Source organism: Solanum stenotomum, chromosome 4 (genome assembly GCF_019186545.1).
Source record: "Solanum stenotomum isolate F172 chromosome 4, ASM1918654v1, whole genome shotgun sequence".
NCBI classification, from domain to species: Eukaryota; Viridiplantae; Streptophyta; class Magnoliopsida; order Solanales; family Solanaceae; genus Solanum; species Solanum stenotomum.
Genome location: NC_064285.1, coordinates 56,578,665 through 56,598,086, shown reverse-complemented (window position 1 = coordinate 56,598,086; position 19,422 = coordinate 56,578,665). Strand labels below are relative to the sequence as shown.

The 19,422-nt window shown below is 29.9% G+C and overlaps 1 protein-coding gene across 1 annotated transcript; it reads left to right on the top strand.

Annotated features, from left to right (window-relative positions):
* The first annotated feature begins 6,165 nt into the window (after positions 1-6,165).
* On the top strand, positions 6,166-8,482 carry LOC125862706 (probable glycosyltransferase At3g42180). Its single transcript, XM_049542832.1, has 3 exons — positions 6,166-6,317; positions 6,751-7,123; positions 7,789-8,482. Exons 2-3 carry the CDS (start codon positions 6,764-6,766, stop codon positions 8,458-8,460), a joined length of 1,032 nt encoding a protein of 343 aa, XP_049398789.1. The 5' UTR covers positions 6,166-6,317; positions 6,751-6,763; the 3' UTR covers positions 8,461-8,482.
* The last annotated feature ends 10,940 nt before the right edge of the window (positions 8,483-19,422 follow it).

Below are 19,422 nucleotides of genomic sequence, written 5' to 3'. Positions count from 1 at the left end.
ATAAATGCTAAAGGTTTTTCTGTTGCTTATAAAGATCAAAACATTAGTTATACTTTTGTCACCGATCCTATCTCTCGTGGTATTAATGCTCTTATTAATATGAAGCAAAAACATGTGGATTCTTTACAACTAGAATTATTTAGCATGAATATATTTGATACTTTGAGATCAACCAAAGTACAAGAAAAAATTAAATTAATATCTGAACAGATGGCTATTGATGTTTGTGCTGATCATCCTAGGGCTTTTTGGAATCGAAAAAAGCATATTGTCACTCTTCCATATGAAGATACTTTCTCTGAGGATGATATTCCTACAAAATCACGTCCTTGTCAAATGAATGCTGAATTGGTTGAATTCTGCAAGAAAGAAATTGATAATTTATTACAAAAGAATTTGATAAAACCTTCAAGATCTTCTTGGTCATGCACTGCATTTTATGTCAATAATGCAGTTGAAAAGGAACATGGCGTTCCCAGGTTGGTAATAAATTATAAGCTGTTAAACAAATATTTGAAATGAATTAGGTATCCTATCCCAAACAAAAAAGATTTGCTTTCGAGATTATATGACGCCAATATATTTTCTAAATTTTATTTAAAATTAGGTTATTGGCATATTCAAATATTTAAAGAGCACTCTTATAGAACTGCTTTTAATGTCCCGTTTGGACAATACGAATGGAATGTTATGCCATTTGTTTGAAAAACGCTTCTTCGAAATTTCAAAAAATTATAAATGATATTTTCAACCCATATTTGGACTTCATCATTGTCTATATTGATGATATTTTGGTTTATTCGAAAACTCTTGAAATGCATATTAAATATTTAGACATTTTCAAGAAAATAGTTATTCAAAATGGTTTGGTGATTTCTAAACCAAAAATGAGTCTATTTCAAACTGAAGTTAGATTTTTAGGACATCTTATTTGTAAGGGGAAGGTTACCCCTATTCAAAGATCGATTGATTTTTCTTCTAAGTTTCCTAATGTCATTACAGACAGGACGCAATTGCAGAGATTCTTGGGAAGTTTAAATTATATTTCCCCCTTTTACAAGAATTTATCTCGTGATTTAGCCCCGTTATATGACAGGCTAAAAAAGATCATAAAACACCGTGGACTGATAGTCTCACCAACTTGGTCAAGAACATTAAACTCCGTGTTAAATCTTTGCCTTGTCTAACTCTTGCTAACCCAGCTTGGCAAAAGATTGTAGAGACAAATGCGTCTAATATTGGCTATGGAGGAATATTAAAACAAATCAATCATCATGATAAAACTGAATATCTAATTCAATTTCATTCTAGAAAATGGAGCGATGCTCAGAAAAAATATGCAACGGTAGCGCATGAAATGTTAACTATCGTTAAATGTGTTTTAAAATTTCAAGATGACTTATATAATCAAAAGTTTCTTATTAATACTGATGCTCAATTAGTTAAATATATGTTTGATAAAGATTTTAAGCATGATGCTTCAAAATTAATGTTTGCCAAATGACAAGCACAATTAGCCCCTTTTGATTTTGAAATTAATTATAAAAAGGGAAGTGATAATTCTCTCCTAGATTTCCTATCTAGAGAATATCTTCAAAATGAGTAACAGTATTAGCAACTCAGAAAGTGGTGATGTTCCCATCTCCCTTTTCTTTACAGAAAAAAGATTGATTACAATATTAAAAGTTCTTCCTCTCAACCGAGACATGAAAGAACTAATCTGCTGGAAAATTATAGATGGAATGGTGATGGACCTTTTCCTATCAATAGAAGAATCTAATATTTATTATGATGCTTATAGGGAATAAATTTCGATATTTTGTTTGTAGGATGAAAACCCCTTGGATAACTAAGGATCGAGGAAAGGGAAATAACCCGCGAGGAAGGGAAGTATATATATATATGTATATAATATTAAAATATTTATAATACTCATCATTAATATACCCATTATTCCCACATTAAATTATAAGATTAAATGCATGTACTGAAATGTCAAACTTTTGTACATGAAAAGTACCTTTACGTTCTTTTGAAGTTTAAATTAGCTTACATCTACAAGCAAGCACGTGGCTTGCTTTTCGTCTTTTATACGCCCATTAATTGTCCAGAAAATTGTTACATTTTGCCTACGCAAATTATGGCAACACCTTTTTTTTATTGTACTCAATCAAAGTACAAAAAAAAAATACTAGTATATCTTAATTTTCTAAAATAACGATTAAAATATTTAAATTTTTATTTTTAATAAGGACGATAAGTAAAATGATTAGATAAAATAACTTGTTACATTAGTCTAACAAGTTAGTTACCATTTAATAAAAATTATCAATTAATATTGCTATGAAATAGAGGTACCTACAATATATACCTCTTTAATTGAACTCTTCAAAGCTAGCAAGGGGTTTCAAGCTAAACATGGATTGTGGTACAGGAGTGAGATTACTTTATTCTTAATCAGAGATATTGAGTTCGAGCTATGAATATAAAGAAAATTTTGCTGGAACTCCCAAATAGGTCTTACAATACACGATCTGGATTTAATTAGAACTTTAATAAGAGCTCCATACATTGAGTGAGATAAAATAAACACGTAGTAAACCGTCCAAACCTTGATTAATAATGTATCCTAGTAATTTAAAAGGAAAAAATAATTTGGAAGCTATATTTCTATTATATAGAAGAATGAAGTGGTAGGACGATCAAGGGTAAAAATGTAAATTCATTCTAACAAAAATCTTTTAAGAAAGATAGTAAATAATTCTAGAAACATCTTTCTATATATGAAGTGAATAATGATCAAGGGTAAAAATGTAACTTCACGCTAACAAAAATCTACCAAGAATGATAACAAGAAAATTATATAGTTCTAGAAACATCTTTAGTTATTGTTATTACCATTAACTTATTTTGTTATTACTTCACTTTCTAATCTTTTGTGAGTTATTGTGATATCTATTCATTACTCTATTTTACTATTACTTTAATTTAATTCTTAATATTTTTTCTATTCATTATGCTTATAAAAAATGCCTACTTTTAATATAAAAATTTATTATGAATTAATTATTTTAACCTTTATTTTGGCTCTAATTAATATACTTGAAAATAAATAAGTGTAATAAAATTAATAATATATATAAGATTGAAATTAATGAAAAAGATGTTAAAAAGTAACTTTACAAATAAAAATGAATAGGATGATATATTTGCATTTAAGACGACCAAGAATAAAAATATAATTTCATTCTAACAAAAATCTATTAAGAGACTATTTTTACTATTACTTTAATTTAATTCTTAATATTTTTTCTATTCATTATACTTACAAAAAAATCCCTATTTTAATATAAAAATTCATTATTTAAAAATATAATTAATTATTTTCACTTTTATTTTGACTCTAATTAATATACCTGAGAAGAAATAAGTGTGATAATTAATAATTTATATTAGATTGAAATTAAAAAATAAATCAAAATAGTTTCAATATTTTAAAAGATGTTAAAAAGTAACTTTAAAAATAAAATGAATAAGATGGTATATTTGCATTTAAAGTAAACTAAAAATGTTTACTAGATTATAAAAGAGTAGTACTTCATTAAATTATATAATCAATTTTTTACTTTTATGTAATTTCAAACATATTAATATGAATAGTGAACTAATGTAAGTTTGATTTAAATTTAAAATTGTCCGGCCAAAATTTGGTAGTTTTCTATTATATAGAAATATAGAAATATGAAGTTGAGGACAATCAAGGATAATATGGTCATTTCATATATATTTCATTTTAAAATTCTATAATTCTATTTTTAAATTTGTCAAAATATTTTTTCAAGTGGCTAAATTTCCTCCATAAGTTACATGATTATTCTAGAAATTATAAATTATATGATTTTTCTAGAACTAACCATGACACAAATAAATAGACACTAACACATTCTTCATTTCATTCACTCCTCAATTCTCTCCCTCTCATGTGTTATACCAATAAATTTCTCGCCCTTTATTTCTAATTTGCATCCTAAATATTACACACTTCGGTATGGATCTCTTATTAGGAAGATCAATAATGAAATTTTTTTCAACATTAAGAACTTCATTTTTTATCAATTCCCTACATAATGGCCATACTTTTGTAAAACAATTATAAGAAAAAAGTAAAATTCACTATTTCTTAGTGAACACATCACTTCTGGGACTTGTTCATATAACAAATTTTCAGCAAAATTCAACTAATCCACATTTTTCAAACACTCTAATGAACATGATAATGAATCAATTAATATGTTAAATCCAATATCAATCACAATTGCAATTCTCAAAAGACCTAATTCATAAGGAATTCAACCAGTGAACAAGCTCTTCAAGAAAAAAAATTCCAATAATTTCGGAGCATGTTATGTCATTTCCTTTGGTTCTCTTTAGACTTTTCAATTTTATGGTGTTGCTTTTCTTTTTGAATTGTAAAGATAATTTTTGAAGTATCTAATTTAATTGATTTCTCTTTTTATGTATAATCCCAAAACTTCACGTACCATATATGTCATTATATAATTTGTTGAGAAACATATGTTTATTTTTTTAGTATTATTTTATCATCAGTTAAAATCATTTTGAACAAGTTATATAAATTATTATTTTAACTACCTCATGTTAAATTACTGCCATATATATTATATTAACTTTTGTTAATATTTTTAAATTCTCATTATTTGAGGTAAAACATTCATTCATCAAGTATATAAATTAATTTAGAAAAAAAAAATTACTTACTATACTAAATTGTTCGCCTAATTTTAATGAGTATAAAGACAAGATATAAAGTCATAACTTTTTTTCCCATCCTTTTATCACTTTGTAAAGAATGATATTGATTCATTCTAATTTTCATCAAGGAGGTCATTATTTTTGTTTGTTAAACACCTATAAAATAAATTTTAATAGTATTCAAAATTCTATAGATGAATCAATAGACTTTATTGCTTCATTAGTTTATGAAAATTGTTAATATATTGAGACTCATAATTTTAATCTATTCTCTTGAATAATTTTCAAATAAAATAGAAAAAGAATATCATTAAATTAATAATTTAATTCGAATATATATATTTGACATGATGTTAAAATAATCACTGGAGTATGTGATATTTTATTATTATTTCTTATCACGTTTATTTGAAAATATCATAATAATTTTTTTTTCAAAAATTAATTAAATTTCTATTATAGATATATATAAAATTGTAATATCGAACCCATAAATGGGTCTTTCATTGTATTAGGCCCATATCACGGGCCTTAAATTATCTAGTATATATATACATAGGGATTGTGTATTATTTGGGCAGTTTGATTAAATTTTTCCATGGATCACCACTTCACTCATTTTCCATTAATTTATGACTATCACATGCTATGATACTAATAGTCATTCCCAATAAAGCGAAACGTAATATTTTCATCTTGACTCACTTTGTTTTAGTTAGTTTTAAGACGTTGAATAATAATTTAATTTTAAAATGTTTATTTTATTTTTAAAGAAGTAATTTATAGTTATATAAATATCTATCACTTATTTTAAATCACCTAATTTTTAAAAAAATAATCTTAAACTCCGTGTCAAGTTAAACTAAGACCAAGAAAGTAGCGAGCTTTAATATCAATCTTTTTTTCTATATTCATCAATCTATCAACTACGTACTGAAGAAACAATGTCTACTACAAGCTGCAGCACTCCAATATTCTTAATAATATTTTTGTTTCTTCTCTTCATCCTATACATCTCCACACTAAATTATAATCATTCCATCATCACATTTTCCTCTCATCCAACAGACAATCAGCAAGCATCCCTCACTCATGTTACTCATCATGTTAATAAGGTACGTATATATAGATTTTACGGACATTTACAAAGTGTGTTAATTGTCATATTTAGCAACAATTAAACTATTGTCGCTAAAGATCATTTTTGACGTAGTCTGTACGGTTTAAGTGGCGTAGCCACATGTAATAATGGGTGACCAGTCAAACACCTTTCGTTGAAAAATTATACAAAAATATTTTTCATATGTATATATTTTATCTTGAACCCTCTTAACTAAATTTCTGGCTTCGCGACGGTATGGTTTACTATTTTATAATTTGCATGAACAGAAGAAGAGTAGTGTAGAAAAAATTGAAGAAGATTTAGGGAGAGCAAGAGCAGCTATATGGAGAGCTATTCGTTCAAGAAACTATACTTCTTATAAGGAAGATCAGAATTTCATTCCAAGTGGATCTATATACAGAGATTCATATGCCTTTCACCAGTTAAGTTTTACAATTTATATATTCTTTTATTTTACTCTCTATATGTTAGGTAAGACACAAATTATTTTGCAAGGAAAATATTTTCTGGAAAAAAAAGTATATCTTGATTAAAAGTAGTGTAATAATACAAGCAAAATATGGATAGTGTTTTGATGAAAATTTTGAGTATTAATTAATATTGATAACAATGTCTAAATACTAGCGACAAACTCCTATCTTTCTTTCATTATGGTATTTTTGAACAAGTTCAGAATCACGACACGCATGTTGTTGTTGTACTAATGACAATTATATTTTAGCACTATTTGTAAATGTCACTAAAGTCTATAGCGATTTTCGATCTAATGACAATTAACTAAAGTCGGTAGAGACTTTAACACTCTTTGTTAATGTGCATATTTATTGCTGCTAAAAATTATTTTTATAATGCAGGAGTTATATAGAGATGATGAAGAGATTTAAGGTTTGGACATACAAGGAAGGGGATTTGCCTATGGTACATAATGGACCTATGAAAGAGGTATATGCAATAGAAGGTCACTTTATTAGTGAAATGGAGAGTCATAATAAAGGGGGAAAAAAACTACCTTTTTTGGCTTGCAATCCTGACGAAGCTCATGCATTTTTTTTACCAATAAGTGTAGCATATATTGTTCAATATCTTTTTATTCCAGGCACAAATCATATTTTCAGAGCAAAATTACAAAGGGTTGTTGAGGATTACATTCATATAATCTCTAACAAGTATCCTTATTGGAATAGAAGCAATGGTGCTGATCATTTCATTGTTTCTTGCCATGACTGGGTACGTACGCGCTCACTCACTCGCTCTAACGAAAGTGATACATATTTTTTCTTAATTTGAAATTAAATATGCATCATTTGTTAGACGATATATTTGTGAATCGTAAAGTTGAGGAGTATGTAGGGAACATGCTCAAATATGTCATTGAACTTTGAGAAAAGGTTCATCTATGTCGTCTGTTAAATTTTTGGCTCATTTATGCCATTTCTATTTGAGGAAAGGCTCATCCATGTCATTATTTGTTGACGGAAAACATTTATAATTTTGCAAAACCATTTTTTACACGTGGTCAATTATGATTCGACCACATCATTAATAAAATTATTTTTTGAAAGAAAAAAACTAAAATATGTCATCAAACTTTGAGAAAAGACTCATATATGACATATGTTAAAAGTTTGACTCATCTACACCATTTCAGTTAATAAATAATGACATGGAGGAGCCTTTTCTCAAACGAAAATGACATAGATCATGAGCCAAACTTTTAACTGATGTCATAAATGATTCTTCTCACAAAGTTTGATGGCATATTTCAGCCTTTTCCCGAATATGTATTCCCCCTTTTCCCTTAAAATAATATACATTTTTTTAGGTACCAGAAATGATATATCTGCTCTAATTTGTAAAGTTGAGGTGTATGACTATTTTGAAACTCAATTCAGGCACCAGAAATCTCCAATGGAAATCCAAAACTCTTCAAAAACTTCATCAGAGTGTTATGCAATGCCAATACCTCAGAAGGATTCGAACCCAAAAGAGACATTTCATTGCCTGAGGTCTATGGATTAGCCAACACACTTGATCTTGCACCACCAGACTTAGGATTACACCCAAAAAATCGCCCTATTCTTGCCTTCTTTGCTGGTGGAGCACATGGATACATTAGACAAACTTTACTTCAACAATGGAAAGGTAAAGATGACGATATTCGAGTACACGAGTACCTCCCAAAGGGTCAAAATTACACAAATTTAATGGGACAGAGCAAGTTCTGTTTAACTCCTAGTGGATATGAAGTTGCAAGTCCAAGAATTACTGAAGCTATTTATGCAGGATGTGTTCCTGTTATAATATCAGATAATTATTCTTTGCCATTTAGTGATGTTCTTGATTGGAGTCAATTTTCGTTGAGTGTTCCAGTTAACAAAATCGAAGAATTGAAGACAATCTTACAAGGAGTTTCTCGCGGTAAGTACTTGAAAATGCAGAAAAGAGTAAGGAGATTGCAGAGGCATTTCAAGTTGCATAGGCCTTCTCAGCCCTTTGATGTAATCTATACACTACTTCACTCAGTGTGGTTAAAGAGACTTAATCTTAGATTGACTACTAATTGATCAAAAATTTGACTCGAAAGTGTCTGATACAAATGTGTTTAAGTGCTCAATTAGAACAAGTCATAATTTGAGTGTCTGAATGAAATTTTGTGACACTTTTAAGGGGTTATATATCCATGTATTATGACAAAATGTTATTGTAGTCTTTAGACACGTCATTTATAGTAATGGATATAGAAAATTCATGTCATTCAATTGAATTGATTTGAGATTGAAGTTTAGTTATTAAGCTTTCGAGCTAAGAATTCTATTATCTATGGAGAATTTCTAATCTAATGTTTTGTTTTATAGTATTTGGGACAAAGTAATAAAAGTGGAGGAGGTCAACTATCTAAACACACCTCTACCAACTACTCCAAACTCAATCTTCCTACTTGCGCAGTCTCGCAAAAATATGAATATCTCTCTACTCTAAAGTTATACTGACAATCAGTTTAATGTGTTGAAACTAGATTCATAGACCTTTAATTTGATAGATATAAGACCCTATAATACCTTACATATATTGGGAGAGATATTCTTATTCCTAGTTAGACTACATATGAGATTATTAGAAATACTTCCTCGTAATAAAACCTTCAACTATAATTTTTGTTTCAATGCTCGCTTTGATCTCAAACTTTGGTATAACTCTTAAAGTAACTTAATATAAGTGTTCCTTAGTTTAATAATCCATTTACAACTACTCTTTTGACATCCCAATCAACGGTGACCTCAAACAATAAGATAAGACTTATATGTCTTTGGCAGCCTAATTCAAAATACTTAGAATGTGTGGGGCGTTCATCCTTCCACCCTAAGGAACATTCGTCCCTCTAATAGGAGTTAGACTCATAAGGCTAAGTCTCAAGGATTCACCATGTGTTTGGCCCCAAATTTTTCCAAAAATATTTGATTATTTCAAAAAATATGATTTATACTCATAAGTTCTAAAAATTATTAAAAACACTCATAAATTTATTTTATCATTTTATAATGAATATGTTTCGTTAAAAAACAACCTTATAAGATAATTGATAACAATCAACAATAACAAAATAACAATATAGGCAAGACAATATATTAATCGCATATTCAACCTTATCATTGATTCAGTTTAGTTATAACCCTGAGACACCAATTGTTCCCTTTTCTCAATTTTATCACTCAAATTAGAACTCAAGCTTTTCCGGAGGAGATAGTAACAAATATTAGTTGGAATTAATAAATAATAGATATTTTTTTTTATGAAATATTAAGTTTGGGGTAATTTGATTATTTTAAAATTTTCAAATATTAGAACTTGGCCCAAATACTAGTTGGGACCTTGCTATACTTGACAAATATATTTGTCAAGTTATATGACTAAACACCACTTCCCAAGTTTTTTCCAAATTTTTCTCAAGTATTCTTGGGGTCAAACGGGTCCTAAGTGTGTGGCGGATGGATCGACATGGAGGTTGTATATATAATATATGGGTAAACTACATAAATGGGCCATAAAATCCAAAATAATTATAAGTTCATTACTCATTAGTCAATGATACTATAAGAATATATGCATATTGTTGTGGTATCATTAAGGTTTCTTGTTCAGAAATTACTCATTAATCAATGATACTATAAGAGTATATATTTTATGGCATCATTAAGGTTAAATTACTGAGTAGTCAATGATACTATAAGAGTATATATATACTCTTAATATCATTGATTAATGAGTAATTTCGAAACCTTAATGATATCAATACAATATATATGTATATTGATTTAATATCAATTAAGCGAAATTATCAGCCTTCATGGTACCAAATTACCAATATAGTATATGGTACTGATTTAATATCAGTTAAACGAAATTATCAGCCTTAATGATACCAATACAGTATATGATACTGATTTGGTATTAGTTAAGCGAAATTAGTTGAAGGTATATAGTGTAATTATTTAGTGGAGTATAAATGTAAAGGGCATAAATTTGTAATTATTTTGTTTTTATGGGTATTTGCTTAATTTACCGTATATATATCTCATGCAGTGGTGTGAGATCAACAATTAGAGTGTTCAAAATATCATTCACATGACTATCTGGCCTCTAATGCCACTTGGTTATTGTAGCTGCAAGGGTCCCAATTGGCATCCAACACCCTCATCAAATTTAGGTTGCATTCCCTTGAATGTGGAATTTTCTAATTTTCATTTACCTGCTTTTTGCACTTCTATTATACAGGCAAGTTCCCATTGCCATCAGAGATGTATATCTTTGTCAGGTTATAAGTGCTTATTGACATTTGAATGGCCATAAAATTCGGTTTAGTTGTTTGAAGTTTCAAATTCAACATTCCTATTTTGTGTTTAACATGTTACCTTTTTTTTATTTTTAATCTTTGATTCAAGTATATGTTGATGAAAAATGGAAAGACAAATGAAAGTCATTGTGTATGAGTTGTAATGCTATAAACTCAAGTAATTATGTTTCATTATTTAGATTTGCCAAACTTGGTATGTCTCAATTTATACAACGCACTTTTTATATTAGTTAGTCTAAAAAATGACATATTTTTATATTTAGTAACAATTTAACTTTAAAATGCTTATTTTATCCTTAATGAAATAATTTATAGTCACCCTTTGGGATGACCCAGTGATTTGGGCTTGGGACTTCCATGTTGGAGGTCTCAAGTTCGAAACCCCTTGCCAGCGAAAGCAAGGGGTTTGCCTTCTGGGTCGAGCTCGTCGCATCGGGCTAGCCTAATGCGGGTTACCTCTCCTATGTGGTTTGCGAGATATTGCATAGGAGCAGAGGTTTTACCCTGTGCGCACTCAAAGGGTAGCGGCTGCGGATTTTCCTTGTCATCAAAAAAAGAAATGATGCGCACGGGCCCAACAATTTAAATAGATTATTTGATTTTTATGATTTTTTTTGTTATGATCTAATAAGCACATAAATAAATCAAGCTTTGATATACTACCATATAAAGAAAAAAGAACTTCATATTGTATTCGGTATATCCAGCTGTTGCTCCTACCTCTCAAAATCACAACCATGAATATATCCATTCAACATAGATTTACCAGCACATATGTTGTGCATGCTATATCTAAAAGAGTTGCATCTTCAAATGAGCTTACAACAATTTAACGATGAGACATATGTTAGGCCAAAATAGAAATTTTGAAGAAACTTCGTAACCAAGATCACTTCAGCAAAATCTTGTGCTTCAAAAATTGTATTAGAACCAATACCATTTTATACATATGAAAGAACACATAAAAGTCAAAGAGGACCTGTCATGGCAAGTAAAATAATTTAGCTCTGTCATATATTTTTGTACATAATCTATATGACAAATTTCCTCACTATAGTACTTTTCTCTTGTTTCCCCCTCCTGTTATACCATATGCTTCTCTTTCTTCTCTCCATTGTCACCAACACTTCACCAACAACAAAAAAAACTCATTAGCTCCCATAGAAAAATACCAACAAATCCTAAGTAAGAAACAGAGGAAAAACATGGTTATGCACATAATCACAAAGAAGACATTGAGAAGTACACATGCCCAAATTTAGCTTGATAAAAGAATATATAAAAATTTAGCTTCCACTATAACACAAAACTTGCAAATATCAATACCATCTAAAATCCTCAATCTAGAACCTTGGTAAATATAAAAACCCCAACTAATAGGCCATGTGAATATCTTAAATGGATTCATGATCCAAGATTCGAGCGCCGAGCTCGGTTAGTGATGAGCTAACTCCTAAATTAGCCTAGGAATAGGCATGCTAGTTTCAAGAATTTATTAACCAAGCAAATTTAGCATCAACATGTATAGTAATACCTCGGAGGAGTACATAGAACATCTATATAAAATCTTTCAACTACTCAATTTTACATCAAGAATGAGAAGTGCTCGTTCGTTAAGAATTGCCCACTCTCACCACCCAATCAGTTTCAAGTTCCAACAAACTGATCAAAGTCTCATAAGCTATAAGAATTCTTAATTCCAAGACACATTGGACTGGAGTTGCAACAGAAAAAGAGATAAAAATGAAAAATTAAATAAGAAGTGTTAAAAGTATTCAGATGAAAAATGAATTTCCACTAAACTTATCAATTGTAGCTAGTGCCGGCAAAATGAGCTCATATTTTGGTAATCCGCCCATATTTTAATGAGTTGGGTGAGTGATTTTTTACATGGGTAAAATATGAGTTGATACTCATATTCAACCCATAAAAATATGGGTAAAGTATGGATTAGTCAAATGGGTTAAGCTTCTAACTTTCATTCACTACAAATATATGATATCACTAAAAATATTGTAATTTCTCTTTGCTTTTTATGCTCTTCTATAGAACTAATTATTTTTCACTATAATTGAAAATGTGAAGTCTTTGGCCCTCCAAAAATATACTATATTTTAAATGTACATTTCTTTTGTTACTTATAATTATATTTTTTTTATTTGTTTAATTTTATATTGGATAATAAATAATAGTGTAAAATAAGCAAATCATGTATTAGTATTGACATTGCTTAAAGTGCATTTAACATGTTTTAGTCCTAAAATGCAAATATTCATTTACTTTGAAATTAAAAATATTTTCCCCTTGTTATTACATAATTTTATTTTATATTGAAAAGTTATAGGATTTTTTTTTACTTTTATGATACAATAAATCTAAATGAAACATTTTCAATATTTTTCATCTAAAAATAGACTAAAATATTTTATCCATGTTGAATTCTTAAGTAGAGTACTATTTACTCATGAAAATATGGGTAAACTAGTATTTTATCCAACCCATTTCTTACCCAATCCATTTTTACCCCTATCAAATATGGGCGGATTGAATTATTACCCATTTTATATTGACTCATTTTCAACCCGCCCAAATTTGACCCAACCTGCCCATTTACCATCACTAATTGTAGCTAAAAGAGTAGTTTATTTTTGTAGTTAAAAAATCCTAAGCAATAAGTTTTTTTATTTTATAATTACGTTATATGTAAAAAAAATAAATAGATAGTAGTTAAATAATTAGATTTATATCATTGTAAATGACATTTATATTAGTATAAAGTAACTAATTGATGAATATACATGAAATTTTGTGGGTCCACTATATCATATCGATAAAAAGAACAAAACTCAAATTCAAAACAAAATTTTAGGAACCTTAAAAATCAAATTGGATTGAGAAACACAATTTTTAAGCAGTGAGTCAGATAAAATAAAAATTCTGGAGGAACTTTTTATCTCGATTTTTGCCCTAATTCGAATTCTCTTTAAGATTTTGACCAACATAAAAATCAAAATTTCGTATAGATTGGGAAGATTCATAAATAAGAGCTCTCATCTTGTTTTTCCCCTTTCTTACTGTCCATATCTGTATGCACAAACAAATCTGAAGAAAGAATTGAAGACGAAGAGGAAAGAACAACTAAAAAAAGGAAATACCTTAATGTTGCAACAACACACTGAGAATGTAGGATGAGAATCGAGCTAGTTGGATGCAACAAGCTAAGCAAGAGTAACTCTTTCCTGAAATTTAAATTGAATGGAGTACAAAATTAATTTTGAACTTTTATTGAAATCATGAAGAAATGAAAGGAAAACTAAGCACATGCAACTATAAGTAAATTGAAGACAATAACTTTACTCTTTAATTTTTCTTGAACGGATTTCTGCTAGAAAGATGACGAGTGATAGCTCTTAGTGCAACAATTCTTTGCAGATGCCCAAAAGAATGCCAAAAAAAAACCAAGATGATAGAATAGCAATTTGGTCTATGACCGAGAGAGGAAGAAGAATGGAGAATTTGCAGAGATACAAAAGTCGGTTAGGGTGATACGGTGGCTTCTCAAATCTCAGCTTTTAGGATAATGACACATAACAATTTGGTCTAAAATACCCTCAAAACAAATATAAATTGCCCTTAAACAGACATGTTAGATACCCATTTCTAACTGAATTAGAAAATGTATTCGGCAATTCATTGCTTTAAGCATATGAGATATGAAAAGGATACAAAATCAGAAAAATCTTACAAAATGTGTTATTATTGCTGAAGAGCTATCATTTATCGTCTTGTCATTGAATTTTGATTTTATGTCTATTATACTTATTGAAATGGTCATGTGGATTTTGTACATTCTTCATTTTGGAGAAATCAGAAAATGCTATCTTACTGTTACAGGTGGCCATGGTACGATACGATATGGTATTTGAAAATTTTGATATCGTAATTTTGGTATTCAGTTTTTAAAATATTATATCTTTACCATATCAATTTAATTCTGGATGGTTTGGTTTCGGTATTCTACAGTATGGTAAATCGGTAACCATAATTTGGTTAACTTCGACTAATATATACTCATATAATAGAGTATTATGACTTCAACAATTAAAAAAATGTCTCAATTTTATAGCAACACACATGTAGAAATAGCTCATTTTGTTAATCAATTACAATTCAAATACATTTCAATCAAAATAGAGTAGTCAAAGTTTCAACTTCTAAGCATTTAGTTTATACTAATACTAGGTTGCATATTTGTTACTCCCTCTGTCCCTAATTACTTGTCCATTTTTGAATTGACACATTTATTAAGAAAACAATAATTGATATAATGACTTTACCATTTTATCCCTATTAATTATGAAGTGGGTGAATTAAAAATTTAACCTTTTCAAAAAGTTCTACTTTTTTTAAAGTAATTAATTGAGGATATAATAAGTAAAAAAATTTTGTTCTTTCTTGATTTGTCAAAATGGACAAGTAATTAAGGACAACTAAAAAAGAAAAAATTGACAAGTAATTAGGGACAGAAGGAGTAGTATATTAATAATATATATATATATATATATATATATATATATGTTATTTATGTAACTATATACTTCTATATGGTATCGATATTTCGGTATGATATTTCTAAATACCAAATACCGTATCGAATACCAAAAAAATTAAAATGTATAACATATACCATACCAAATATCATAATACCAAAATCACGGTATTAAAATTGTTGATATGATATGATAATTCGGTATATACCATACCATGTCCACACCTACTTACCGTGGACTAGAGCGAACAAGGACCACATGTTTGAAAGAGTCCTTAATTATTACTTATTATTTTTGTTTTTTGTATTTATTATCCTACATATTTTTAAATTGTTGTTGCCTTTTTAGGGGGATATTAGTTTGAGTTAAATAACATTCAACATGTTAATAGAAAATTTTATGGGGAATAGAAAATTTATTTGACACTCGAAATGAAGTTTAACGACTTACAAGAGGATTGGTAAAAATGTATCCACAAATTGGTAAAGTATGATGATTAAAAATGTATAATGATTGTCCGACTATATCATCATCATATCATATCATATATTATTAAGAGAAAAGACATAAAGTCACCACTAAAGTTATTCCCTTTTTGCATAAAGACACCTTAACTTTGGAAGTGTCCTATTATTGTCACGGCCCAAACTCAAGGGGGGCAACTGGCTCGTAATGCCAAAGCTTAGGCCCGAGCCAACCCTGCTGAACCATTTGCTACTAGCACATGACAGCCACACGCAATCAAAAAATAAACAAGTATATCTCGGCTTAAAACTAAGCCCTCGACTGGCAAGGCCTCTGTCAACAAATCTATAAAAGAAACAGTTACTCCCAAGAGTTCCTGATTGGGCCATCGAAGCTACCATGATATCTAAACCAAAATTGAAAGCATGTATATATCAAGACAATACATCAAACATCTCACAAGCTTCAGTAAACCAACAAACTAGGCTAGCATGGCCATAGCGTAGCTATACACCCCACACACTAGTCTGCAAGCCTCTAAGAGTAGTAAAGATTGGCGGGATAGGGCCCCAGCTTACCCATAAAGATATATACAACAAAAACTAACAAACCTTTCAACTCTGGTAGCTCCGGAGGAAAGGGGATAGTCAATTGGATAGAAGTCAATCCTGCTGCTGAGGAGGTCTACTGGATCGTCTGTCAGGACCTGCATGCATGAATGCAGCACCCCCCAGGCAATGGGGCGTCAGTACAAAATAATGTATAGAGTATGAAAGGCTATAGACTAAATGAGCAAGTATCATAATCTACCAAAAGCAATCACGTAAGGAAATCAAAATTTAGATAAGCATACTAACCCACTACTAAATCTAAAAATATAAAAATGATCAAACAACAACCTAACCAATCCCCCATAAGCTCGGCAGGTACAAACAACATACCACCTACCTAGGCCCTCATAAGCCCAGAAGGTGTCAAATCAATCTACATACCCCTATCGATATCCCCTTGTCTTTGTAAGAAGTCACATAGCCCTTTTTGGCAACGATATAGCCCCGTAGGCAGCGCATAGCCCTCTTAGGCAACATCATAGCTATATGGGATGCACATAGCCCTCTTTTGCATCAACATATCCCTGTAGGCAACACATAACCCTCTTTGGCGTCAAAATAGCCCCGTATGCAACACATAACACTCTTTCGCATCAATATAGCCCTGTGGACAACACATAGCCCTATTTGGAAATAACATAGTCTTATTAGACAACATCATAGCCCCATAGGCAGTTCATAACTCAACAACTAACCACAATAGCCCCAAGGGCGACAACAAACAATTGAATAGGCTAAAGGTGAGCAATTTAGCTATAAACAATATATATGAATAATCTCCAAGTCGTTCCTAACTTAGGGTCGTTCTTAACAGATTATGAGTCCCTAAAATGAGGGTTTATAACCATTCAATCAACCAACCACTCACAATTACATCTACAAGATCACCAACATTAACTACCCTATTATATCACTCCCAAGCTCTAAGAAAACATGTCGAACGAAGGGAATAGCCTTAACATACCTTTCCAATTAACGCTCGAAAGTCCGTAGTTCCTTCACGAAAGTTGTTCCTTATGTCCTAATTTTCACAAACACTATATATACACAACTAGTACGCACTTATAAATAGTTCATAATTAATCTTAAATCGACAGATTTTTCATATTGCCCTAACTCGTTGAAACGTCCATAGAAATTCATAAAAACAATAATAAAAGAGTCCTGAGATGATTACCTTAGTTAACCAAGTGTAAATCTTGAAGAAACACCAATAACTACAAATTTATATCTTCAAAAACTAGCTCCAAACGCAGCTAATAGAAGGGATAAACGATTGCCACATCTAGAGATCACGTTTCTAGGCACGGGGAAACCTTTAATGGTAGAAATCATCAAAAACTAACCTTCATCATGCAAGAACTCCATAGGAACCCTCTCTTAAGCTTTCTTTCTGGTTTGGAAGTGAAAAGAAATGTTTTCATGGCTTAAAACGTTAAGTAAGCCGACATACCACATTTTTTACCCAACCCGGATTCTGCCCCTGCAGTCCGTAGTAAAACCCTCATAACTTTTTACTCCGATGTCGGTTGGATAAGGGGTTTTGTGCGTTGCAAACTAGACTCGTAGGCCTTCGATTTAATGGGTGATAGACCTTCTAAATCTTTATATATTGAGAGAAAACATCCAAGACATTTGACCCAAATTCTGAGAAATCTTTAAAAAGGAACTTACGATAACTTTTGCCAACTTTTATTTTGCCACTTACCTAACTTTAAAACTTGAGATACAACCCTTGAACACTTAAAATATGACATACCACATCATTCTTAATTTATTACCCACCCTCCTTATCTTTCCACGAAGATACGAGTTAATTTAGACGTTTTGAAAAGTCGGGGTGTTATACCTATCACCCCACAGAACTATTTAATATCTTTGTAAATGGGCCATTTTGACCCATTTCCTCGTCTGGGTTGTTATCACGCACATGAGGCGCGTGAGGTGGTGTTTTCACTGTCATTAACCAGCTATAAAGTGCCACGTGTCATTTTATTTCTTTATTATTAATTATTTAACTAATTTACATCATCTTCCCCAAATTTAAAGAGAAAATAGTTGTTGGTAGCCCTAAAATCGATTTCAACATTTTTTTCAAAGCAAGTTCAACGTTGGTGCTCTCTCTTTGACGAATTCATTCTTTTCCATTATCTTCTTCACCCAAATTCAAAAACCCAATTACCTTTTCTTCATCTTCTTCAACTTAGAAGATCCATTTACTTTATCCATTTTTATCACTTTTTTTCTTGTCTCTTGCTTTTCTTTGTTTCTTTTTCTTCTTTTATCCTTTTTTTTTTTTAAAAAAACAAATGTGAACTCCATTGATTAGAGAGTACTATGAAACTCCATTTTTATTCTTATTTTTTGTCTAAATATAGAACATCATTATCTTGCTTTAATAACTTTAGAGTTGAATTGATTTTTTTAGTGATGATTTAGTGACGGAAATAGTACTGTAACAGGGAAGAGTATGACGCCTTACATGATTTAGTGTGCGGAAACAGTGCTGTAACAGGGAATAGTTGTCAACTGACGTCAAGTTAAGGGTCATGTTTATGTATTATGTCTTTTCACTCCAATATATATATATTTATATATATATAAACTTACACATTTTACATTTAAAAAGTATGAATATGAAAAACATGAAAGTTATGAATATGAAAAGAATATGAAAAACATGAAAGGTATGAATATGAAAAACTAAAGAGTTTGTTTTATCTTTAGTTGTCTAGCCCACATAATTTACCAAACTTTTTTTTACACGGGAATTGTGAATATTAATACAAATTATTATTGGTTCAAATAAATTAATTAGCTAATTCATATTTAATAGTTAAGTAAGTTTTTACCATCTTAATTAATTTAGAATAGGTAAAGACATGAAAGTGGAAAAAAATGAAATATTTAAAATACCTTAACTTTCTTAAATAAAGTAATTAGGAAAATAGAAGAAAAGAAAATCAAAAAAGGAGAAAAATAAATAAATAATATTCTTGGCTATAGAACTAAAGACAAAAGGATTACACATACTATAAATTTAATTTG